Source organism: Dermochelys coriacea, chromosome 5 (genome assembly GCF_009764565.3).
Source record: "Dermochelys coriacea isolate rDerCor1 chromosome 5, rDerCor1.pri.v4, whole genome shotgun sequence".
Taxonomy (NCBI): Eukaryota; Metazoa; Chordata; order Testudines; family Dermochelyidae; genus Dermochelys; species Dermochelys coriacea.
The window spans coordinates 73,130,610-73,151,641 of NC_050072.1; the positions used below are offsets into that span (position 1 = coordinate 73,130,610).

General features: G+C 38.6%; 1 protein-coding gene across 3 annotated transcripts in view; it reads left to right on the top strand.

Moving 5' to 3' along the window:
* Positions 1 to 17,085, top strand: part of YTHDC2 (YTH domain containing 2) — a 55,210-nt gene extending 38,125 nt beyond the window's left edge. For 2 of the 3 annotated variants that reach the window (XM_038402403.2, XM_038402405.2), the window contains 9 exons: positions 364 to 569; positions 1,674 to 1,869; positions 2,447 to 2,556; positions 6,157 to 6,449; positions 7,881 to 8,058; positions 10,442 to 10,645; positions 12,271 to 12,453; positions 15,333 to 15,439; positions 15,631 to 17,085. In XM_038402403.2, the coding sequence (XP_038258331.1) occupies positions 364 to 569; positions 1,674 to 1,869; positions 2,447 to 2,556; positions 6,157 to 6,449; positions 7,881 to 8,058; positions 10,442 to 10,645; positions 12,271 to 12,453; positions 15,333 to 15,413 (1,451 nt within the window). In that variant the 3' untranslated portion in view covers positions 15,414 to 15,439; positions 15,631 to 17,085. The remainder of the gene's footprint in view (positions 1 to 363; positions 570 to 1,673; positions 1,870 to 2,446; positions 2,557 to 6,156; positions 6,450 to 7,880; positions 8,059 to 10,441; positions 10,646 to 12,270; positions 12,454 to 15,332; positions 15,440 to 15,630) is intronic. The other variant, XM_043514524.1, reaches the window with a different exon arrangement.
* The last annotated feature ends 3,947 nt before the right edge of the window (positions 17,086 to 21,032 follow it).

The following is a 21,032-nucleotide window of genomic DNA, read 5'->3' on the forward strand; positions in this document are numbered from 1 at the left end:
GGAGCGACCTAAGGGCTGTTCTAAATTATTTTGGCTAAAATGGTCCAGGATCTGGTCGGATGTTTCATTGGGATTTCTATTCCATTAAATAACTTACATGTACAAGGTCTTCATTCTCAGTATTTTGTATGCAATAAAGAGCCACTTTATTTTAGTATATCAAAGCCCACTAACTTGAAAGGTCTCAACCAAATTGTTGCATTAAATATGGAAATAATACATACTATGTTAGCTAGTATGAAAGTTATAAAAAGTAGTGTGGGATTTCATAAAATAAAGCATAAATACATTGTTTTCACTCAAATGGAAATTTAAAAATGTATGATTTTTAAAACATCCAGTAATCTTTTTTCCTCTGTTTAGGTTTTGTTAGAGCCAGAGGTGGAGGCGATATTCGAGATGTTAACACCAACTCTGAAAATTGGGCTGTAGTGAAAGGTGCTTTAGTGGCTGGGATGTATCCAAATCTAGTGCATGTGGATAGAGAGAACCTCGTATTGACTGGCCCAAAGGAGAAGAGAGTGCGGTTTCATCCTACCTCTGTTCTTAGCCAGCCTCAGTATAAAAAGGTAACATTTCTAAATGCATCCAATGAAGTGAGCTGTAGCTCACGAAAGCTTATGCTCAGATAAATTTGTTAGTCTCTAAGGTTCCACAAGTACTCCTTTTCTTTTTTGCGAATACAGACTAACACGGCTGCTACTCTGAAACCTTTTTCTAAACGAATACCCCACAAGCAAGAATAGATTTCATTGTTAGTGAAAAGTTATAAAAATGTCTCCTCTTAGTTCTTATTCCTTTAAAAGAGTGTGTGCATGCATGAAATTAACCACTATAGGGAAGATAAAGAAAATGTTTTTGTAAATCGGCTGGATGAGTTGTAGTCAGCTTTTAAAAGCAGTATGTTTAGTCATCTTCACCTGGACTGGAACCAGAATCGTCTTTACCTTGGGGAATGAGACAAAATTACCAAGCAATGTCATGGAGTTGTTTTGAAGATTTATTGACCTGTAGTGTTGACTGAGTTTGGACTGACAGTAGCAACTAGGATTTCTGCCTAGAAGCGTTAACCTAGATTTTCTTTGGATATTATTGTTTTTAACTAAAGAAACTTGGCTATAAAGCTATAATAAATTTTAATTTTTACTGTAGTGTATTTTACAATCCTAAACTATAAAACAGTTTATTGGGCTTCAGATTTGTTATGGCATTTTTTAAAAAAATATCTCAAGCAGTCACAGTAAATTTAGTAAAAGTCACAGGTTTGGGAGGAAATGCTGTGTAAAATCATAGGAGTACCATTTAACGAGTCTGTGGATGAGCTATGGGCGGGAGTTCTACCGCTAGGGAATGGGTGGCCTGCAGTGGGGGCCAGAGGGCCCTGCAGCAGCAACTCCTATCCCACAGTGTTGGGCCTGGCACCTTGCTGTGGCCATTACAACCTGGTGTATGGCGTTACAGTGCTGCTCAGGTTTGGCCTGGCCACCCTTCCGTCATGATTAGTACTGTGATCCCGGGTGCCACGTTGTCATGGACTAATGGAAAAATCACAGTGTCAGTGACACTTTTATGACTGTGACAACTCTGCAACCAATTTATTTTAAATTGTTCCTGAATGTTTTGATTATTTAACAAATAAATGGTACAAGAGCCTTGTTTGCTTTTGCTAACAGATTCCTCCAGCAAATGGTCAAGCTGCAGCAATTCAAGCACTCCCCACAGACTGGCTTATATATGATGAAATGACTAGAGCACACAGGATAGCCAACATCAGATGCTGTTCAGCTGTGACGCCTGTCACTGTGTCCCTCTTCTGTGGTCCAGCTCGGTTGCCAAGTAATGCTTTACAGGAGCCCTCATCCTTTAGAGGTACAGTATACTTGGAATTAGAAGTTTTCAAATAATATACAATACTCTGACATATTGGAACCTCAGTGCTGCTTATACAGGAATATTTAATGCACTTTGGGTAAATTGCAAGGTCAAAGCCAAAACCATAGCTCTTGCAACCATCCAAAAATGTATTAATGGTCTCATAGCAAACATACTGGAATTTTTTTGAACTATACTATTTAAAGAGTAAATAATGGAATAACAGAAAATGGAAGAAAAAATTAATGCCTTTTGTCCGGTGCATAAGGATTGGACCCTCATTGGACCAGAGGAATAAAAGCAGTACTGAAGTAGAGGTATAGTAATAAAAAAGTAGAGGTAGATACTCCAAATTAACAAACTCTCTTGTGAGAAGTTTTATAGTAGTAAATTAAACAGAAAACTTATATTTTAACATTCACTTTAATTACAATTAGGGAAAAAAGAGAAAATGTTAAACAGAAAAGTTCAAAACTAGTGGGGAAAGAAATTTAATTTTCATATTTAAAATACAAGTACACCATTTAATAAAAACGCTGACTTAGCTTTTGTTTTTTGAATTATGTTAATTTAGTGGATGGTGTTCTTAATGATAGTAGTGATAGCGAGATGGAAGACAGAACAACTGCTAATCTGGCTGCATTGAAGCTAGATGAATGGCTACATTTCAAACTGGATCCTGAGGTAGGTAATGTATTAACTGAATAATTCTACCCCTTTTCAAGAAGCAAATACTGTTTGCTTTCTGAATCTCTTCCCTTTACTATGATATTTAAAATAGTTGGGTTTTCCAGAATTTTGTTGAAAATAATTGCTCATCTTTCTTTAAAACACACAAACATGCACCCCACCCTTAGGAGACCTAAATAGAAATGCTTGGTTGAAATAAGCAACAAGGGTTTTTTTTGTTTTTGTTTTTTTTTTAAGGATTCAGCCTGACTGTGATCAAGACCTGGGTATATCATATATTGACATAAATATGCTTATTTGCCCACAACTTTTCTTAATGTCTTTGCAAATTATCAGATATATTTGTACAAGACAGAAGGCTTTTTTCGCAACCTGCCTTCTCTTGAATTAATCAAGAACTGAAGTAATAAATGTAATGCATTTCTCCTATTGGAACAAATTAATGTCCTTATGCTGGACTGAGATCCATTAATGCAGATACCTGTATGTATGAGTCCCATTGAAGTCTTAAGTCTCTTGGAACCTAATAGGTACAAGGATGTGCATTATCAAATGTAGGATTAGAACCTCATGTTGTAAACGGGCTTATAACTATACAGATCACTGAAAAGTAAGATGGTAAGGGAGAATATATTATAAATGGAATACAGAAACACTGGAAAGTATGAATGAATGAAAAAAATCTGGGATTTTGGCGTGGGGGGGGTTATATTTGCTTCCAGTTTGAGTGTCACTTTTCTAAATCTGTTTGCCATCTCCTTTACACCAGAAACCATTGTAAAAATAACACCACTGTTAAATGTATGCATCAGAGTTTGCTTGGGGACCAAATAAGAAACAAGTCAGTGAGTCTTCCATTTGGAGAATTCCCTTAAAACTTGTTCAGTAAATAAATGTCTCCCCTTATGCAGCATCTGTTTGTGGGGGTCCATCAAACATTATCGAGATGCACAGGTCTTAACTTTTTTCTTCTGGCAGCTCCTACATTTCCATAAGGGAAGCTACCTTTTGTATTTTCCTGTTTTAACTGCACGCAGCCATTAAGTGAATCTTGTTGAGCACCAACTCATCAACGCTATGCTGCTTCCGCTTCCTTAGGTGGTGCTGCACAGCAGAATCCGGTTAGGTAGTCTGAGGAAAGGAGTAGCAGAGGCTAGAGCAAGCTGGGGGCAAAGTGAACACTTCTGGAGTTGAAGAGGACAAGCGGAGAGAGCCAAATATGAGAACTCATGGGTGAATCTAGAGAGTGCAAATCTTGAGGGAGGTAGGGAATGAGTGGTAATGATAATGATAGTAATTGGGAAGTGGCCAATCTTGAATGAATCTGGGTTGGGAAAGAATCTGACTGGGCATCAGTTGGGCAAAGCTGGGCATCAGTTCTGTAGGGAGGAGATGTTGGGGTGCAATCTGGAGTTGGCAGGAGAAGGAAAGGCAGAGATGGTTGGAAGGAAAAATAGGAAATGCTTAGATACAGAGTTTTGGGGGGAGAGCAAACAATCTCTTTCCTTTTAAGTAGCAGGTGAAAATACACTAATGAGACAGGCATTTTAGCTTAATGCCCCCTCTTAAAACTGTATTCGGCCTAAAATAGGATGAGGAGCGTGGGCTACTAGGCAAAACCTATCTGACCCAATACAGACAAATGTAGAGATCTGCAGAATGCTTTTTTAAAGTGAGCTAGGAAGGCTTTGACTAGTTCACATAATGTCCACACTGAGCTGTTACTTAAACCATCCATTTTAGCTGAAATCTATTTTAAGGGAAGGCATTCAGTTAAGACTTTTTTTTTTTTTATCCAACTGTGACAGAAGAGTGCATGTATTTGGAAAGAGAATTAACAGAGAAAAGGCATAAGGCAGGGGCGGGCAAACTTTTAGGTCCGAGGGCCACATCGGGTTTCCGAAATAGTATGGAGGGCCAGTTAGGGGAAGGCTGTGACTCCCTAGTCAGCCAGGCATGGCCTGGCCGTGGCCCCCACCCCCTATCCAACACCCCTCCTGCTTCTTGCCCCCTGATGCCCCCCCCCAAACCCCTGCCTCATCCACCCTTCCCTGACCGCCCCCAGACTCCCTGCCCCTGACTGCCCCCCGCTGACCCATCCAACCCCCACTCTCCTTCCTGACTGCCCCCTTGGGATTCCTGCCCCCATTCAACTCACCTGTTCCCCACCCTCTGACTGCCCCGTCCCCTATTCACATCCCCGTCCCCTGACTACCACCCCGAATTCCCCTGCCCTCTATCCAACCCCCCCCCCACTCCCTGCCCCCTTACGATGCTGCCTGGAGCTCCGGTGGCTGGCGGCGCTACAGTCACGCTGCACAGAGCACCAGGACAGGAAGCCATGCCGCCTGGCTGGAGCGAGCCATGCCACCGCGCAGCACAGAGCACTGGGTCAGACCGCGGCTCTGCAGCTGCGCTCCCTGGCAAGAGCTCTCAGCCTCGCCACCCAGAGCATTGCGCCAGCAGCGCAGTGAGTTGAGGCTGCAGGGGAGTGGGAACAACAGGGGAGGTCCTGGGTGCTAGCCTCCTGGGCTGGGAGCTCAGGGATCAGGTAGGAGGGTCCGTGGGCCAGATGTGGCCCGTGGGCTGTAGTTTGCCCACCTCTGGCATAAGGTAAAAGAAAAACAAGTGAACAAATGAAAAATAGGTTCTAAATAAAAAATTAGAGACGGCTGAGAAATCTGAATAAGGAAAACTCAGGAAAAGTTCTGTTTTGTTATATTTATATTTTATATAAAAACAATAAATGTTATTTTTAAAATAAAAAGAAAAGTTAGGAAATAGAATTTCACAAGCAAACTCATGGGAAAGATTAGATGGAGAAGCAACATAAAAGTGGCTTTAAAATTATTTCAGAAAAAAGTTTGAGAAGTGTATGCAGAAAACAAGACAATGTTGTTGCTGGCACAAAATGCCTGAGGCAGGCAACAGCTGGATTCATTGCCTGGTGTGCGTTGCTCAATAATCACAACGGAGTGGAGAAGTAGAAAAGTTTATTTGAAGCTTCAAGTGGTACAGGGAGACGACAATCTCAAATCCTGCACACCAGTGCAAGCAGTTACACATATTTTATACATTCATTCTTTAGCATACTTATCCAATAGCAAGCTGCCCTAAGTATCCATATAGCCAATCCGGTATACCAGCCAGTTCCCCTTTTTCCTCTTATCATCTATTCCCCCATATATGAAGTTATTTGTTCAGCACTAACATTCCTGTCCTGCTTGACCTAATCTTGCTCCAGCCAGTCTGCACCTGCAATACACTGTTGCAAACTTCTCAGCGTGACCGCTGTGAGTATCTCCGGGCAGAAAAGGGAAGGGGGGGCCATCTGAGCCTAGAGCAAGGGGGCTTCATTGACACTCATGGTCTTCCATCCCCTTGAGTTACCTAGTGACCATGCCCGGTGTCCCCAACAATGTGATAAGATAGTAGTTTTAAAACTGATTTTCAGTTTTACTCAGAAATTATGTATGCCACATTTTGGACATTTTTCTGTCTAGAATGTCACATATTGCCGCTTAGTATATTGTGGGGGCGGGGGCCCTCTATCTACAATCAGTCCTTTTTTAACAGAGGTGAAATTCATTACAGGCTGCCAGTCTGCTGCTGCAACTCAGACAGAAATGGCATAGTTTATTTCTGCGCCGCATGCGAGCTCCTTCTAAACCTTGGTCTCAAGTTGATGAAGCAACTATAAGAGCAATCATCGCTGTTTTAAGTACTGAAGAGCAGTCTGCAGGCTTACAGCAACCTTCAGGAATTGGGCAAAGACCAAGACCTATGTCTTCTGAAGAACTTCCCTTAGCATCTTCTTGGAGATCAAATAGCAGTAGGAAAAGCTCAGCAGAAACAGAATTCTCTGATGACTCTTCTAATGCTGAAAAGTAAGTTGGTAGAAACCTTCCAGAGACAATTAGTGGTAATTTTTTTAGGTGGAAAAGTGCTACCTGTATTTCTGTTTGTGGCAAAATCATGACAGTGATTGTTGAGTAGAGTGAAATAGTACAGTTTTCAATGGGACAAACTGTGAAAAGCAAATCTGGTTCAAATATGTGTATTCAACAGAAAATTTCACTTTTCACAGGCGACTACTCTCAAAGTGAAAATTGGTCATTCTGTGCGGGTCTCACTTTTATTCCACCTGTGCCTACTCACCTTTTTCTCCTCCTCACACTTTTTCTATTCCATTTTAATTCTTCAGTCCCCACTTTTTCATTTATCTCTTTCCTCCAATCTACTCATAAATGGCACTATGAAAAGCCATGCCCTGTTGAGACAGGAGCAAGGTATCAAATTTACTGGCGTAATCATTTTTATACTTTGAAGAAAATGTTACTTAATTTTATTTATGTATTTCCAAGGTACCTTGAATTCTTTCAGGTTATATTTCAGGGAGCATGGTGGAGAAAATAGACCAATAACTATTTTTACAATACAAAGGTGACCAGATTGAAATCAAAGTCATGCCTGAACTAGATATGAAGTAAATTCTTATTGTTGTGTTGGTAGGTTTACAGCTGTTCTGTAGGTTCCATTCCTTTAGAGGATTCTACAAAGATATGGATAGAAACCAATGTTTTTAATTATACCATGGTAAATTTCAAATTTGTCATACAGTTGTTTAAACCTTGCATGATGCCTATGGATCACGATGCTAGGCATAGGTCTATTGTGTAGAAACAAAAAGAAAAGGAGTACTTGAGGCACCTTAGAGACTAACAAATTTATTAGAGCATAAGCTTTCGTGAGCTACAGCTCACTTCATCGGATGCATTTTTGTGTAGAAACAAGCACTTTTCTTTTCAAAGGCCTTTTTACAAATAGTTGGTCTGAGGTTTAGTGTCTACTAAGTGCAAGTCTAATACTAAGAGAAATGTAAACTTCAATAATAAAACACCTAACTCTGCTGTGTGGTACGACAGTTTTTGTTAGGCACCTAGCAGAGCTGTACATATGAATTAACTGAAAGATCTTGCTGTCCTAAGAAGCATGAGTGGGTATGACAGAATACTATATATTTCCAAATATGTCTATTCTCTGAGGGGGCAGCTTGCTGCCAGTGCACCCTCTCCACCAAGTTTGTCTCTGGAAAGAAGGAACAGAAGCCCCATCCTCCAAAAACAAATAACTGGTATTTAAAGTTAACTGAAAATTGTTTAACCTGTTGTAATGTAATGTAATGCATGCAGTCATTCTGAAGACTCTTGAAGCTTTAGGTGAAGCTTTAAATTTTTTTTTTTTTTGCTATGATTGCTGTTTGTACCAACCATTTTGTTATGTTTAACAGTTTTATATCTTCACCTATCCTCCCTCAGAGTCCTAATGAAATCTACATCTCCAGCATTTCACCCGCCACAGAAATACAAAGAAAGGGGTATCTTGCATTCTAAACGAAGTTCAGATGACAGGTCAGATCAGTCATCTGTGAAATCCACAGACAGTAGTAGTTATCCCAGCCCATGTGCCAGTCCTTCTCCGCCATCATCTGGAAAGGTAAAGGATCATCTTATTCATAAGTGTTCAACTATAGAATATCTGAAGTAATCTTGCTGACATTTTTCAGAGGTAAAAAGAACAGTGGACCCTAATCGAGGATCCTGGTCCCAATGTATAAAGTGCTATACAAATGTAAAGGAGTTCATGCCCCTAAGAGTTTACACTCTACAATAATACCCTTAGTACTATGATTTGAACACAACAAAATTTATTATCAGAGGAATTCTTGATATAGTGATGAATTGGAAAGCTTTTGGCATGCAGCATACAGAGCATGTTGCTACATATATGTGCAAGAATATGTATCTTTCTTATTTACACGTATACATTACGACCGAATTAAATTCACCTTGCTTTATCCTTACGGTTTTAGAATAATGTATGAAAATCTTTAAATGCTATGTGCTTAATTATTTAGCAATCAGATTATCAAATTAATTAGTAGCATGACTTAATAGGCCTTTTCATCTTTCTAATGTAAAAAGGTCCCTTTAATGGGAAAATTTTGGTGCAGCTTTACTATGGAGGTATACTAGTGTGCATCTATAATCTGCCTTGATAGTAAATTGTCTGAATCTGAGATTACCTTTAGGTACCAAGCATGCATAGAAGGGCAGGGATCTAAAAAGAGGTGTCTAATCACTCAAATTGGGATGATGGGTATACTATCCCTCGACTAATATAGTGCTTGACATAATTTGAAAGCCATATAAAATACATTAGGAGAATTCAGCTACCATTTTCATAAGGAATAATCTTGCATTCTAGTTCACAGCTGAGCATTAACATTTTTGGACTGTAAATTGATCAGCAATTGTACAACTGTATGTCTTAACTGAAATTTTCTTTTGCTACATTGAATACCTCTTACTCATTCTTCCCTTTCCTTGGGTCTCTTCCATTTTGTCTTCCTTCATGTTCATATCCCTTACTGTTATAGGAGATAGGGCTTTTCACCTACAATTATACCGTATTCTTCAGTATCTGTTTAATGTATCTGAAAAGTGCAAACTTCTTAACTGCAAAAATGTTCCTAAATCAGAATTTAGCCACTATTTCATAAGTCCACTCAAATCTTTTGCTTGTCAGGTGAAAGTATTTTTTCATAACTTTTCTAGCCGATATTTTTAGAAAAAGTATCAGATTGCCGTGATCGCCAATGAAGTTGGTATGCAATTTCTTAATAGACTGAGATTTAGCACCTGGACTTCTCCTGCTACTGTGGCTTTTATTTGAGAGTCTGTTCCCCACCACTTCCTTTAATAGTGTGTATCAGGGCCACACTCTCTGGTTCTCATTTGAATTTTGTGGCACTTGCATTATGTCTTGTAGCTTCATTGTGATAGCTATATGCACTCCACAAGAAGAAATATTTCAGTGGACTGGTTGAGTTCAGTTCCACTCACATACGTAGGGAGTATAGTATGCCTTCAGTCATTGTCTCTCTTCCCCTTTCTCACAGTATTTCCATAGATACTGATCAGTCTGCTTCTTGCATTTCAGTAAATAGGTTAGTGCAGGAGGCTGATATGTCTGGATCTGCTCTGTTTGCTCCTTTTTTATAACAATCTGTCTATCTTCCCCCCCAGTTCTTCTGTCTCTAGCAGGTTTAATTGATTCTTTGACTCTTGATCTCTTGATTTTTTTTTTTCCCCCTAACCCTATAATACAGAGGGGGAAAAACTTTGCATTTCCTGGATGTGACAAGGACATTAATAATTTACCTTAATCCTATCATAAACTGTAGCCGGCTTTACCAAAAGGGCTGTCAACTTCTAATTGCTGCAGAGTGCTTAGGGCTATCCTTCTATGAACTATTCTCCTAGTTATACTGTTCCCTAAATTAATAGCTTTGGAAAATATGCCAAAATTAATTTGTTAGTCTCAAATGGGATGTTTGGCTATTATCAATTTCTTCTTCTCCTTATTATTTTGGATAATGTTACTCATTTCTCGTAATCTGAGTTGGTGGCAATTGATCTGCAGAAATGGAAATTTCTTACATGGCCGTGTCTGTCTGCAGACTTGTACCAACATCTGTCCGTCAATTGCTATTAGTCAGTTAGCTAGTTTCAGTTGTTGTTTCTTGTCCTTGCTTGTTAAAATTGAAAGTTAGTTAATTACCACTTGAAATTTCTGCTTTGGAGGCTGTCAGCTGAACAGAGTCTGTGGATGAAGGAATTACAGGTGTTACTTATGCTTGGTGTCCTCCTTGATTTTTACAGGATGGGAAACAAACCTATCCTGTTTTCACTGGTGTAGTAAGAAATTCCTCTTTCTGCAAGACTATAGTTCTGCTAGAACTTAGTGAAAAGATGGCTAAGCAGGGGATTTTTGCTTTGTTCAAATACTAGAAACGCAATTTGCTTCATTTTTGCAGGGATCCAAGTCTCCTTCACCGAGACCAAATATGCCAATTCGATACTTCATTATGAAGAGCAGCAACTTGAGAAACCTTGATATTTCTCAACAAAAAGGTATCTGGTCTACAACTCCAAGTAATGAGCGAAAACTAAATAGAGCCTTTTGGGAAAGCAGCATGGTTTACTTGGTATTTTCAGTTCAAGGATCAGGACATTTTCAGGTGAGTCTTAAATTAACATTTAAAATTAGCTCATTCTGGTGGTCTCATATCAGTGCAACAAATTACCATGCACAGAATGGGAGTTTTGCTTATGATTTGAAATCTTTACAACAGTTTTAATAAGTAGTGATGGAGAAAGAACATTTCATATCCCTCTGGGGTCTCCCTAACTAATGCAGGAAAGTCAATGAAAAGCCGAGGCGCTCTGGATGCAGTTAAGTCTTAGTCAGAGTAATGTTTGTGTCCTCCATGAGTTCTCTGGAATTAAAAACAAAAAAAAGGGGGGGGGAAATAATTAAGGGTATCCTCATTCTTTTCTTTCTCTGACTGCTAAAAATACATGTAATAATGTACATTTGTGATCTTATGGCAACCTTTTCTAACAGTCATGGGGCTGTTTTAAAGACTTCCAGTGATGAAGAATCCACCACATCTCTAGTTGTTCCAGTTATTAATTAACATGGATCTTAAAAGCTTGTGCCTTATTTCTAGTCTGAATTTGTCTAGCTTCACCTTGTAGTTATTGGATCTTATGTCTTTGCTAGATTAGAGCCTCTTGTGATCAGAAATGGCCGCATGCAGGTACTTGTAGACCATGACGAAGTAACATTTTAATCTTCTCTTGGATAAACTATATAGATTGAGCTTCTTGCTCGGGGACTGTGTTTTGTTTGTAAATTAGAAATGTAATTAGGTCGTGATCACTTGCACCTAGACAACTGATTTTTAGTTCATTGATCAGATGTTATAGATATAAACATAAATAGATTGGAAAATTAAAATATTATTGCCATGTACTTTGCTTTACTATACTTTTGACTTTGTTTGCATTTCAATATACAAGATAATAAAATTTTAGTCAGTATTTTTCTTGTTTAAATTATCAAGACCTTGGGGAAAAAAAATCCACATCAGTATTAGACTCCCTGTTTAATATATTACATCAGGCATTTAGGTGAAAAAACTGAAGTGAAATTGAAATTAGTTTTAGTTGTCACCATTGAAATTTTCAAGATGGATCACAAAAACTAGTCTCTGCTGAACAAGTATTCCTTCTAATTTTAAATTTGCTCTGTTTTGCATGTTTTGGTCTAATTGCATTCCAGTACATGGAACAGATTTTTGTAACTAGATTTTTTTATACTTTTGAAGATCATTAAATACTTTTAATATATTTATATATCTTGTTGATTATTTCTGTCTTTGAACAAGGAAAGAAAAATAGTGCCGGATGAGGTGTTCAAGTACATTGAGTTGTTGTTCAGCTTCATTAAATATGAAAATTCTAATACCCCAGTATACAAACTGGTGATTTTCGATCCAAAAATCCCATTCATATGCACCAAGGGACATGAATTGCATATGGAAAAATTTCATTCCTCTACTTAACTTTTCTATACCTCTGTTTCTCATCTGGAAAAGGAGTAAAATATACTTGTGCGCCTCATGGGGGTGAGGTGAAGGATTGATGTTTGAGTGAAGTACTTTGTACCTTTAATTCAGGAATGTCAGTGTAATACAAATGATTATTTTATTCCAAGATGGAAGGATATTTGATTATATACAATCTGATTAGCTTTATGTCTTTCAATTAAATATATGTTTTATTTTAAATTTTCCCACAGGGTTTTGCTAGAATGTCTTCAGAAATAGGACGTGAGAAAAGTCAGGACTGGGGCTCTACAGGCTTGGGAGGAGTGTTTAAGGTGGAGTGGATCCGGAAAGAAAGTCTTCCCTTTCAGTTTGCACACCACTTACTCAACCCTTGGAATGATAATAAGAAAGTACAAATAAGCAGGGATGGCCAGGTAGCATTTATTTTCATTTGAAATATGTTTATACTGCTCAGTCTTGAATATATAGTGTATTTAAAAGGATATTGCTGGGGTGATTTTTGTGGTTTCATTACTCTCCATTTTATATAATAATCTTAATGCATGTTTTTTTTTTCTTTTATGATTTTTAAGCTTCTGCTCACTCTTATCTTTCCTATCTGGTAAACTTCAATTCAGATTATTGGCATGCTGGGTTGTGTTACCACTAATTTACTAAAGCCTTTGCTAGGTAAGACGGAGGAGCATCTCTTCAAAAGAAGGTTGAAATCTTCAGTATAGAGCAGAAGACATGGTATTGCAGATGCAATACTAATTTATCATTCCCAATGTGTTTAATCCATGTATTTAAAAACTATAGAGAACACCATTTCACAGTGAATGATGCATGCTGTAAAACCTCTGTTTTTTTGTTTTTTTTTGTTAAAAGAAATGTCTCTAAACCAATCAAGTCAGTGTATCTTTTTGCTTGAAATGGAATATAAATGTACTTTTTACTGAATATTTATGAAAGGGAAGGAAATCATAGAATATAGGTCTTTTGAACACTTTCTGTTACATGCTTGACTATAATATTTTAAACAATGTTAATGTCAAAAAGGAATTGGCAGGTAGTTTGATTACATCATGAACTGTGGGAATGGACTTGGAGAGAATTTTTAGCACCTCTGATTTTTTTTTTTCTTTTTTTTTTTTTAGAAATTGATTAGCTGTGACTTTATCCAGATATATAGTACATTAAAATTGTCATATAATGCTGCCCTCCGAAAGTCTGTAAATTTGTGCCAGTTGTAGTATCTACATGGCAGTTTACTTTAAATATATGTAACAAGCTTCAACCAAGCAGCACAGAAAGGCAAGGCAAAACAGTGCAGGAGAAGGAGTAATTCCAGGGGATTTCTGACTATCATCTTAGCAATAGAGTGCGGGTGAACAACACAAAACCATTCTCTCTTTAGGACAGATGAGTTTCTAGAACCTAAATATATTTAGGTTGTTATGCTCTAGAAACTCATCTGTCCTAAAGAGAGAATGGTTTTGTGTTGTTCACCCGCACTCTATTGCTAAGATGATAGTCAGAAATCCCCTGGAATTACTCCTTCTCCTGCACTGTTTTGCCTTGCCTTTCTGTGCTGCTTGGTTGAAGCTTGTTCTGAATTGGGGTTGTTTGTTTTTATACAGAGTAAATAGGCTCATCAAATCAGCCAGCTTTTTGTTTAATTTGAAAAGAACACAGTAGGTTTTCTCATGTCCAAGAGAACCTCATTTAATTGGAAACTAACTTGCTTTTCATAGTATTTAAGAGGACCACAACTTGAGATGCATTTCCAGCCATATTCAGATTTGTCAGCAATGATAGTTAAAGTCCCTCTCACCCAAAAAGATTCAAAGCTGAGACCTTGAGTTTTTTGTATAGTTTTAGGAGACTGTATCACTATCTTGAGAGAGAGAGTTGGTGGGTGGGGTTTGCTTCTCTCTGGGCCCAGTTCTCCAGACTGAGGCCACAAGCGACTAGAGGTATCAAACACGCGTAGTCTGCTGGGCACCATTTTACCAGCCAGAGTGACTGCAGTTGATGGCATCTCCCCAGGCATCATGTAGTGAAGTTTCCAGATCTGTCTCAATCCTGTGAATCCATGAATCTCTGGGATGGCTCCATGGGCAGTATCAAGGCATGCACCCCTTCACGACTTGATGGAGGATTTGAGAGCATAGTATGCTGGGGTGTTTTTGTCCATCCTGACAATATGGCCAAAGGGCATGCAATGCTGCTTTTGAATATAATGAGCAATTGAAGGAAAGCCAGATCTTTGCAAGTCTGTCACATCTGATGTGAAGTCAAACCACTTTATGCTCAGGTTTTTACAACGCATATGGGATGCTTCTAGGGTCCACATAGCAATACAGGCAGTAAACAGGATTGAGAGATCCTGAACTTTTGTCTCAGCCCAAAGATGTTTTTGTGTCCGTAAGCGAGATATGGACTTGAGATAGCTTGTGGAGAATTCTCCCTGTGCAGGGAAACTCGCCAACAGAAGACTTGTGGAGGCAACTTTGCTACCTCCTGTGCTCAGCTACCCCTAGTTCTGAGGGTGAATTATGTCATCGGGATGGGATGGGGAGGGGAAGGAATGTGACAGAATGGAGCTCTACTGTGTCCAATCCTCTACAAATCCTTATGCCAGTGTCCTAAATGAGGGTTGCTTCTTTGCAACCCTGACTTGCACTGGAGTCTGGTAGCACAAATTAGTGAACTGTAACCAAATCCGTATGCCCCACTTTCCACTCAACTGAACTGTTCTTGAACGGAGTGGAGCATAAGTACTCTAACTCTTTACATCTGTGTTCTTTTTTTTTTTTTAATTGTGCTTAGGGTGTTCTTTTGTATATACTAACGTTGTGTTAGAGTTCTGTGGCAGGTCTACCAGGAAAGAACCCTGACAACTATTCTAGGAAAAGTCATGGAGGAAACGTATAAACAGTTTGAATAGTTTTATCTCAAAATTTTGAAAATATAGCCAATGGACACTTTACCATTTTACCTTTGCTTTTTTGGCTGAGCCAGGCTAGGTTGTATGCTCAACTTTTCTATTATACCACACTTATCACCATAATTTTTGAGTATCTAACGTAATGATTTCTGTAATATAATTTGTTGAACACCTGTATCTGATTGTACCTAGTATGTATCAACAGCAAATGGGATTCGCTCTTTCAAACAAAACAAAAACCAAACGCTGTTTGTTTTGTCTTTATCTCCATTGCTGTAATTGGCTTCTTTGTGCTGGGGTCATCCTATAACATGCCTCTTAGCATTAAATGTGTCATTAAGTTTTCTTTCTTCTGGACTGCAGGAATTGGAGCCACAGATTGGAGAACAGTTGCTACAGCTTTGGGATCGTATTCCTTTAGGAGAGAAAAACACTACTGATTGATTGACAATATACAGTAACAGCTTGAGGTATTATATTGACATGTAAAGTTATATTTTTCTTGTGGTAGATCATCAGTAAACTTTTCCTGGTCTTTATACTATGTGTTTTCACCAGTTTTAATGATAACTATCAGAGAAAATAGCTGCTGATGAATTTTGTTGGAGAAAGTATAGATTTGTTTTAATTTTCTTAATCTTTTTCTCCTTGAATTTTACAGTTCTGGCTGCTGAGACACATCTGTTTTATAACCACTAGAACCAGCGCTGCTCAGCACCTACACAAATAGAAGGGGGAAAAGCCATGTAGTGAAATGGGCTGATGGAATTGATACCATTTCTCTAAAGTTGGCATAATAAAAATAAAATGGAGCAGGGTTTCAGTAAGCTCACAGTAATAAGTGTGATAACAGCATTTTGCTAGTGTGGTTTTGACTGAATGAAAAATGATGTATGTTTTATTTGTGTGACATTCAGTGTGCAATTTATATCTAAACAATTTTGAAACTTTAAATATTAAGTTGACAACAATGGAGCAGGCTGAAGTTGCTGGTGGGTTTTAAATAGAACAGTAGGCAGTTAAATAGACCCTTTCCTTTCAGAGCAGCCCAATGCTGCAGAAGGTTTGGGAGCAACCAGTGTAATGTTAATTTAGTCTTAGAATTTCACATTTTATGGTTTAGTTCTTGAGAACAGTATTTTCCAGATGTAATTGTTGAAGATTTCTCAACTTAGATGCTCAAGGCTACTTTTATTATTGGGATAGAGCAGGATATATGCTGACAACTGATGGGGGCAGACGGTGCACCTGATAGTTAAATAAAAATTGCATTTAAATTTACAGTATGAATGGAAAGAGAAGGAAGGTTGTTTCAGAGCGAGTTTCCAGTCCCCACTATCTTTTTAATGTGTGTACCCATAATTCCTTCTTCATAAAATGGATACTTCCCTCATTGTTTCTTATTTCTCATCTGTACAGCAAGTCAATAAGCTTTTTCAAAGGCTGAAGCAAAAGGCAAAAACCTTGGGTTCTAGCAAGTAGCATCTTTTGTTGGAGACCTAATTTTCCAATTGCTCTCTTCTCTGACCTGCACGTAGCTTTTGTATTGTTGTACATGTACATAGGGACCCATACTGTGTTACTAGACTTTTTAGGATATACATGAAGTTCCTGCACTGCTTTGATGGGGAAGATAGAAGGCTAGCAGTTCAGTGATATCTTTCACTGAACTTTAAGTAGAATAGATAGCATACTTTCCCTTTTAACACTCATTATTGTTTAGGGAAGATATGTAATCTTAAACTTTGGAAAAGACTGGAGTTCTAGACTTTAAAACACTCACAAGAGAAAAAAAAATCATGAGTGGCCTTAACATCAGGGAAAAGAGAGTGAAATAAGAAAATCCTTCTGTTTTTTCTGTGGGAACATTGGTATATTACATGAACTAAGATATTCTGCATGGATTTTTATTCTTTAACTTAAGTTTTTCGTGTATAGATTTGACACACTTGGTTTGAGATCACCTGCAATTAGATTCTACTGTACATCATTGTAATTACGTTTTCCCTTGTTAAATTTTACTAACAATGACCATAGTTTCATATTGTGCATTTAACTGTTTAGTGTTTTGAAATTAGAAATAAGGAATTTCTGGAATAAAATTGTTTCAGTTTTAGCTTTGTGATGTCTTTAAATCATTAGCCCTTGTATATAGAGTAGATGATCTTAGTAAAAATACTATTTGACCAAATTCAATGTAAATACTACAGTGAGTGGAAAAACACATTTTAAAAATGAAGTATATTATACAGAAAGTAAAACTAATTTAGTAAATATATTGAATTCTTCTTAGTGAGGTGTGGAAGAAGTTGAGTTTATTATGAACCAAGATGTTTTAAAGCACAGCATAAAATATTTTGGGTAGTAATTTCCATAATCACCACACTTCCTGCAGCTGTCTACATCTTTCATCTCAGTTTATGGGCCAGTGATGCAAATGGAGTTTAGAGTCAGCTTTGGACATCAGGATGAGTTTTCCTTTTTTTTTTTTTTGAGCATGCCATCTCTGCTAATCCCTACAAAACCAGGGTAATTCAGTGCTGATAGAGAAAGGACACTAGAAGCTAAATTCTGTTTATCTTGTAATTTACTAGAAATTCTGCCTCTAGTGAGAAGACAATTTACTGGTCCAGTGGTCTTGCTTTTATTGTTTCCTGGACGGATTTTTTTCATTTTTGCATGGAATTAGCAAGACCTCTTCCTCTCTTGTTGTCTCTTTATGGATATTAGTTCTGGGTATTCACTATTTGTGACTCAGAGGGAAAACTGGACTCCAGCCTCAGGCAGGACAAAAAAAAAAATGAGTAATGGCTTCAGTACCAAGATCATAGGTAAATTTGGGTTGTGCCATAAAGAAGCTACGAGTATAAGTATGGGATGTCTTGAGAAACCTGATGGGTACTACAATAGCCGTTGTGACATGAGGATGCAAAGGAGTTAAAACCTCTAATCCTTACATCTGTAAGGTCAGTGTTACAGTATATTAATAATAATATGCTTCCCAGTGGTTTATAAGGCCACTTTAACATGAGAGATAGAAAATCAAGTAATAGCGAATAGTTAAAGATTTGTAAATGCTCATCCTGACGGTTTTTGACATGCAGAAATAATAATTGTGGTATGGTCTGTGGAGGGGATTGTGAACACCTCTGCAATAAATAGCAATACAAGTTGATACAGGCAAAAACTTCCAGCAGAGTCTTCTACTAGATCCAAGTGTCTTCAGTCTTTACCACTGAAGAAGCTGTGTTATTGAGAGATGAAATTTTGGAACTAAGAAGACTGAACATTTGTGGTGTTCTCCTTTTGCTGTTCAAAGTCACTTTCAGGCATTTGTGTATTTCTAAATAAAAATACAGGAGGAATGTTTATTAATCCTGACTGTCAATCATTTTCTCACCTAAATTAGATAATTACTTTTTCAAGTCAAAATAGTTATCTAGTTTGGTGACACAAATATTTAAATATAGGGTGTTAAATTGCATTATGGCAATTAGTTTCCAATACGTTCACGCAAACATATCTTGATGTTTAGACCAGGGACCTGAATTTTAGCCCGGCCTTTGCTTAGACTCACTTTGGGATCTAAAGGCTTGTCTTCATTAGAAGGTTCCACTGGTGGAACTGTCCTATTGGTGGGAAGTGCCATGCCCTTGTACCCAAATTCTCTTATTGATGCTTCTTCGCACATTTGTCCATTTAAGTCCATAGGAAGTTCATTGATTTAGTGCCAGCCTGGACACTTCCTCCTGCCACGCCCCCCAAACACAAACACAAACACACACACACACCTAAGGTAACTGAATTACTGCAAAGAGTCTTCTGCAACATGGGGCAGTAGCAGTAAGTGGTCTGTCTGGTCATCTTTGTATATTCCACTGCTTTGGGGTCATGTCAGCTATATATCAACCACCTCCTCAAAATCTACTGGCTCAAACATGAGCACTAGCGGCATTTTTGGGGGTGAGCATTTTTGGAGCTTGTCGACTGATGTTTTTGATTACTATACTTTGCATATCTTCCTGGATCTATGAAAAGTTTATCTTCATTGCTTTGTGGGGCAAAACCACATCTTGTTCCAGATGCTGACGTGAAGCAGAGGCTTCAACCCAGATCTCCTTCCTCCCAGGTGAGTGCTCTAACTGCTGGACCATGGATGGGTGTTTCTTTTGAAGCTGTTCTAATTTGTATAAAATATTTAAATATTCATTGGAGTAGAGACTGGAACCTTGGTCTCCTAGGAGATTGTCCTAACTGCTGGTGTGTAGTCATTCTTTCTCTGGCCCAATGTTTATTTAAGTATTTTATGCAAAGTGGAACAGCCTCAACAAGAAAGATTGAGACCCATCCCAGAATACCCTATAATTCAGAGGTTAGGACACTTGCCTGGGAGAAGGGAGACCTGGGTTCAAGGACCTTCTCCACAACAGACAGTGTGGGGATTTCAGCTTGGGTCTCCTGTGTGCTGGGTGAGTGCACTAACCATCAAACTACTGGATATAAAAGGGCACCATCATCATCACCACCTCAGTGTTTTGCAAGAAAGTACTAATCTGGCTTAGTGCCCAACTCCAAGAGAGGGTTCATGTTGAATCTGAAGCAGAGTTAGGTGTTTCCTGTTAGGCACCTAACTCCCTTTGGGGGTGGGGTTATGCCCTGCTCCTCTCCTCAGCATTCTTTACTGGTTAACTTAGGCAGCTCCCTGCTCAGCTTGCTGGCTTCTCTGAATTGCATCTAGGGTGCTTAATTCTTCCCATGCATTATATATGGACCTTGCATGCCTAACTTGGGGCTGAGTATTCTACTTGGCCGAAGGATATCTAAAAATTAAGTATTGAAACATTGAGTCTAAGTCCACTTTGTTGATCTAGCCCACTGGAGTGGGAGAAGGAGAAGGAGAGATCCTTCTTGAGCATGAGGTTAGAACCCTGGCTTGGAGGCCGTTGGTCAGGATCTGTTTTGGTGCAGACTTAGACCCAGGGGCACATTGCCAGAAACAGTGGAGTTTGGAGACCAGAGGTTCTCATCCAGTCAGCAAGTTATTTTTATTGTGGTCCTTTTGAGACAGTTAGGGGGATTTGATCCAGCTAAGAGGTCTGTGGGGGACTTTCTTCTGGATTTGCGTGGCTACCACCATTACAGATTGTAAAAAGGCAGATACAATTAAACATAAAGGCAGAAATGTCCATCCTTGGTGGTTCTCCTTCATTGCTGCTCTACCACCTCCACTGTTTCCCCTCCTCATTAGCGGCAGATGGACCACTCACCAGCTGCTAGGATGACCAGATGTCCTGATTTTAAACGGACAGTCCTGATATTCAGGGCTTTGTCATATAGATACCCAAAACCCCCTACCTCCTGTCCTGATTTTTCACACTTACTGTCTGGTCACCCTAACTGCTGCCTACTGTTCTGGCTTAGTTGAACCCTTTCCTCCCTTCTGTGCACTGTATGGTCTCATTGAATTGCGTTGGGCACTGAGTATTATAACAAAAATACTATCAAATAGCAGTTCTGTGGGACAGGATTGGTCTGTCTGGCCAGTGCATGATACAAGTTGGATGTCAGTATAATATAACACTGGTATAGTGTGTTCTGGCCCTTAGTGTCGTGAACTTCATATACTTGATAGCCTTAGGGACCCCATCTGAATATATGGGCCTGAAAATCTGTAGAGGGTCAGCTATGCTGGAAAGAACAGCTTGAAGTGCCTGTAAGATCTACTGTACAAGAAATAGACTGAAATCTTGTAGCCATGAAGGAGGTCAATGTCATCTCAATTTGAAATTAATGTTTTAAGACAATCAATAAAATGTACATATTAGCCTGTGTTAATCTTATTTTACCTTCTTCTTTTGACTTGTTTTATCTTAAATTGTGAAATCTTTAGGACATAGTGTCTTCCTATTAGCTTGTACCACGGTTGCACAAAGGGGCCTTCATCTAATAGGGGGTCTTTTGAACACTACCACAAAATCTATAATATGTTTGAAAGACCTGGATTGAAGATTTAGCCGAATCCAGAATAAAATAAAAACAGCAGGATCTTATTAAGGGGAAAAG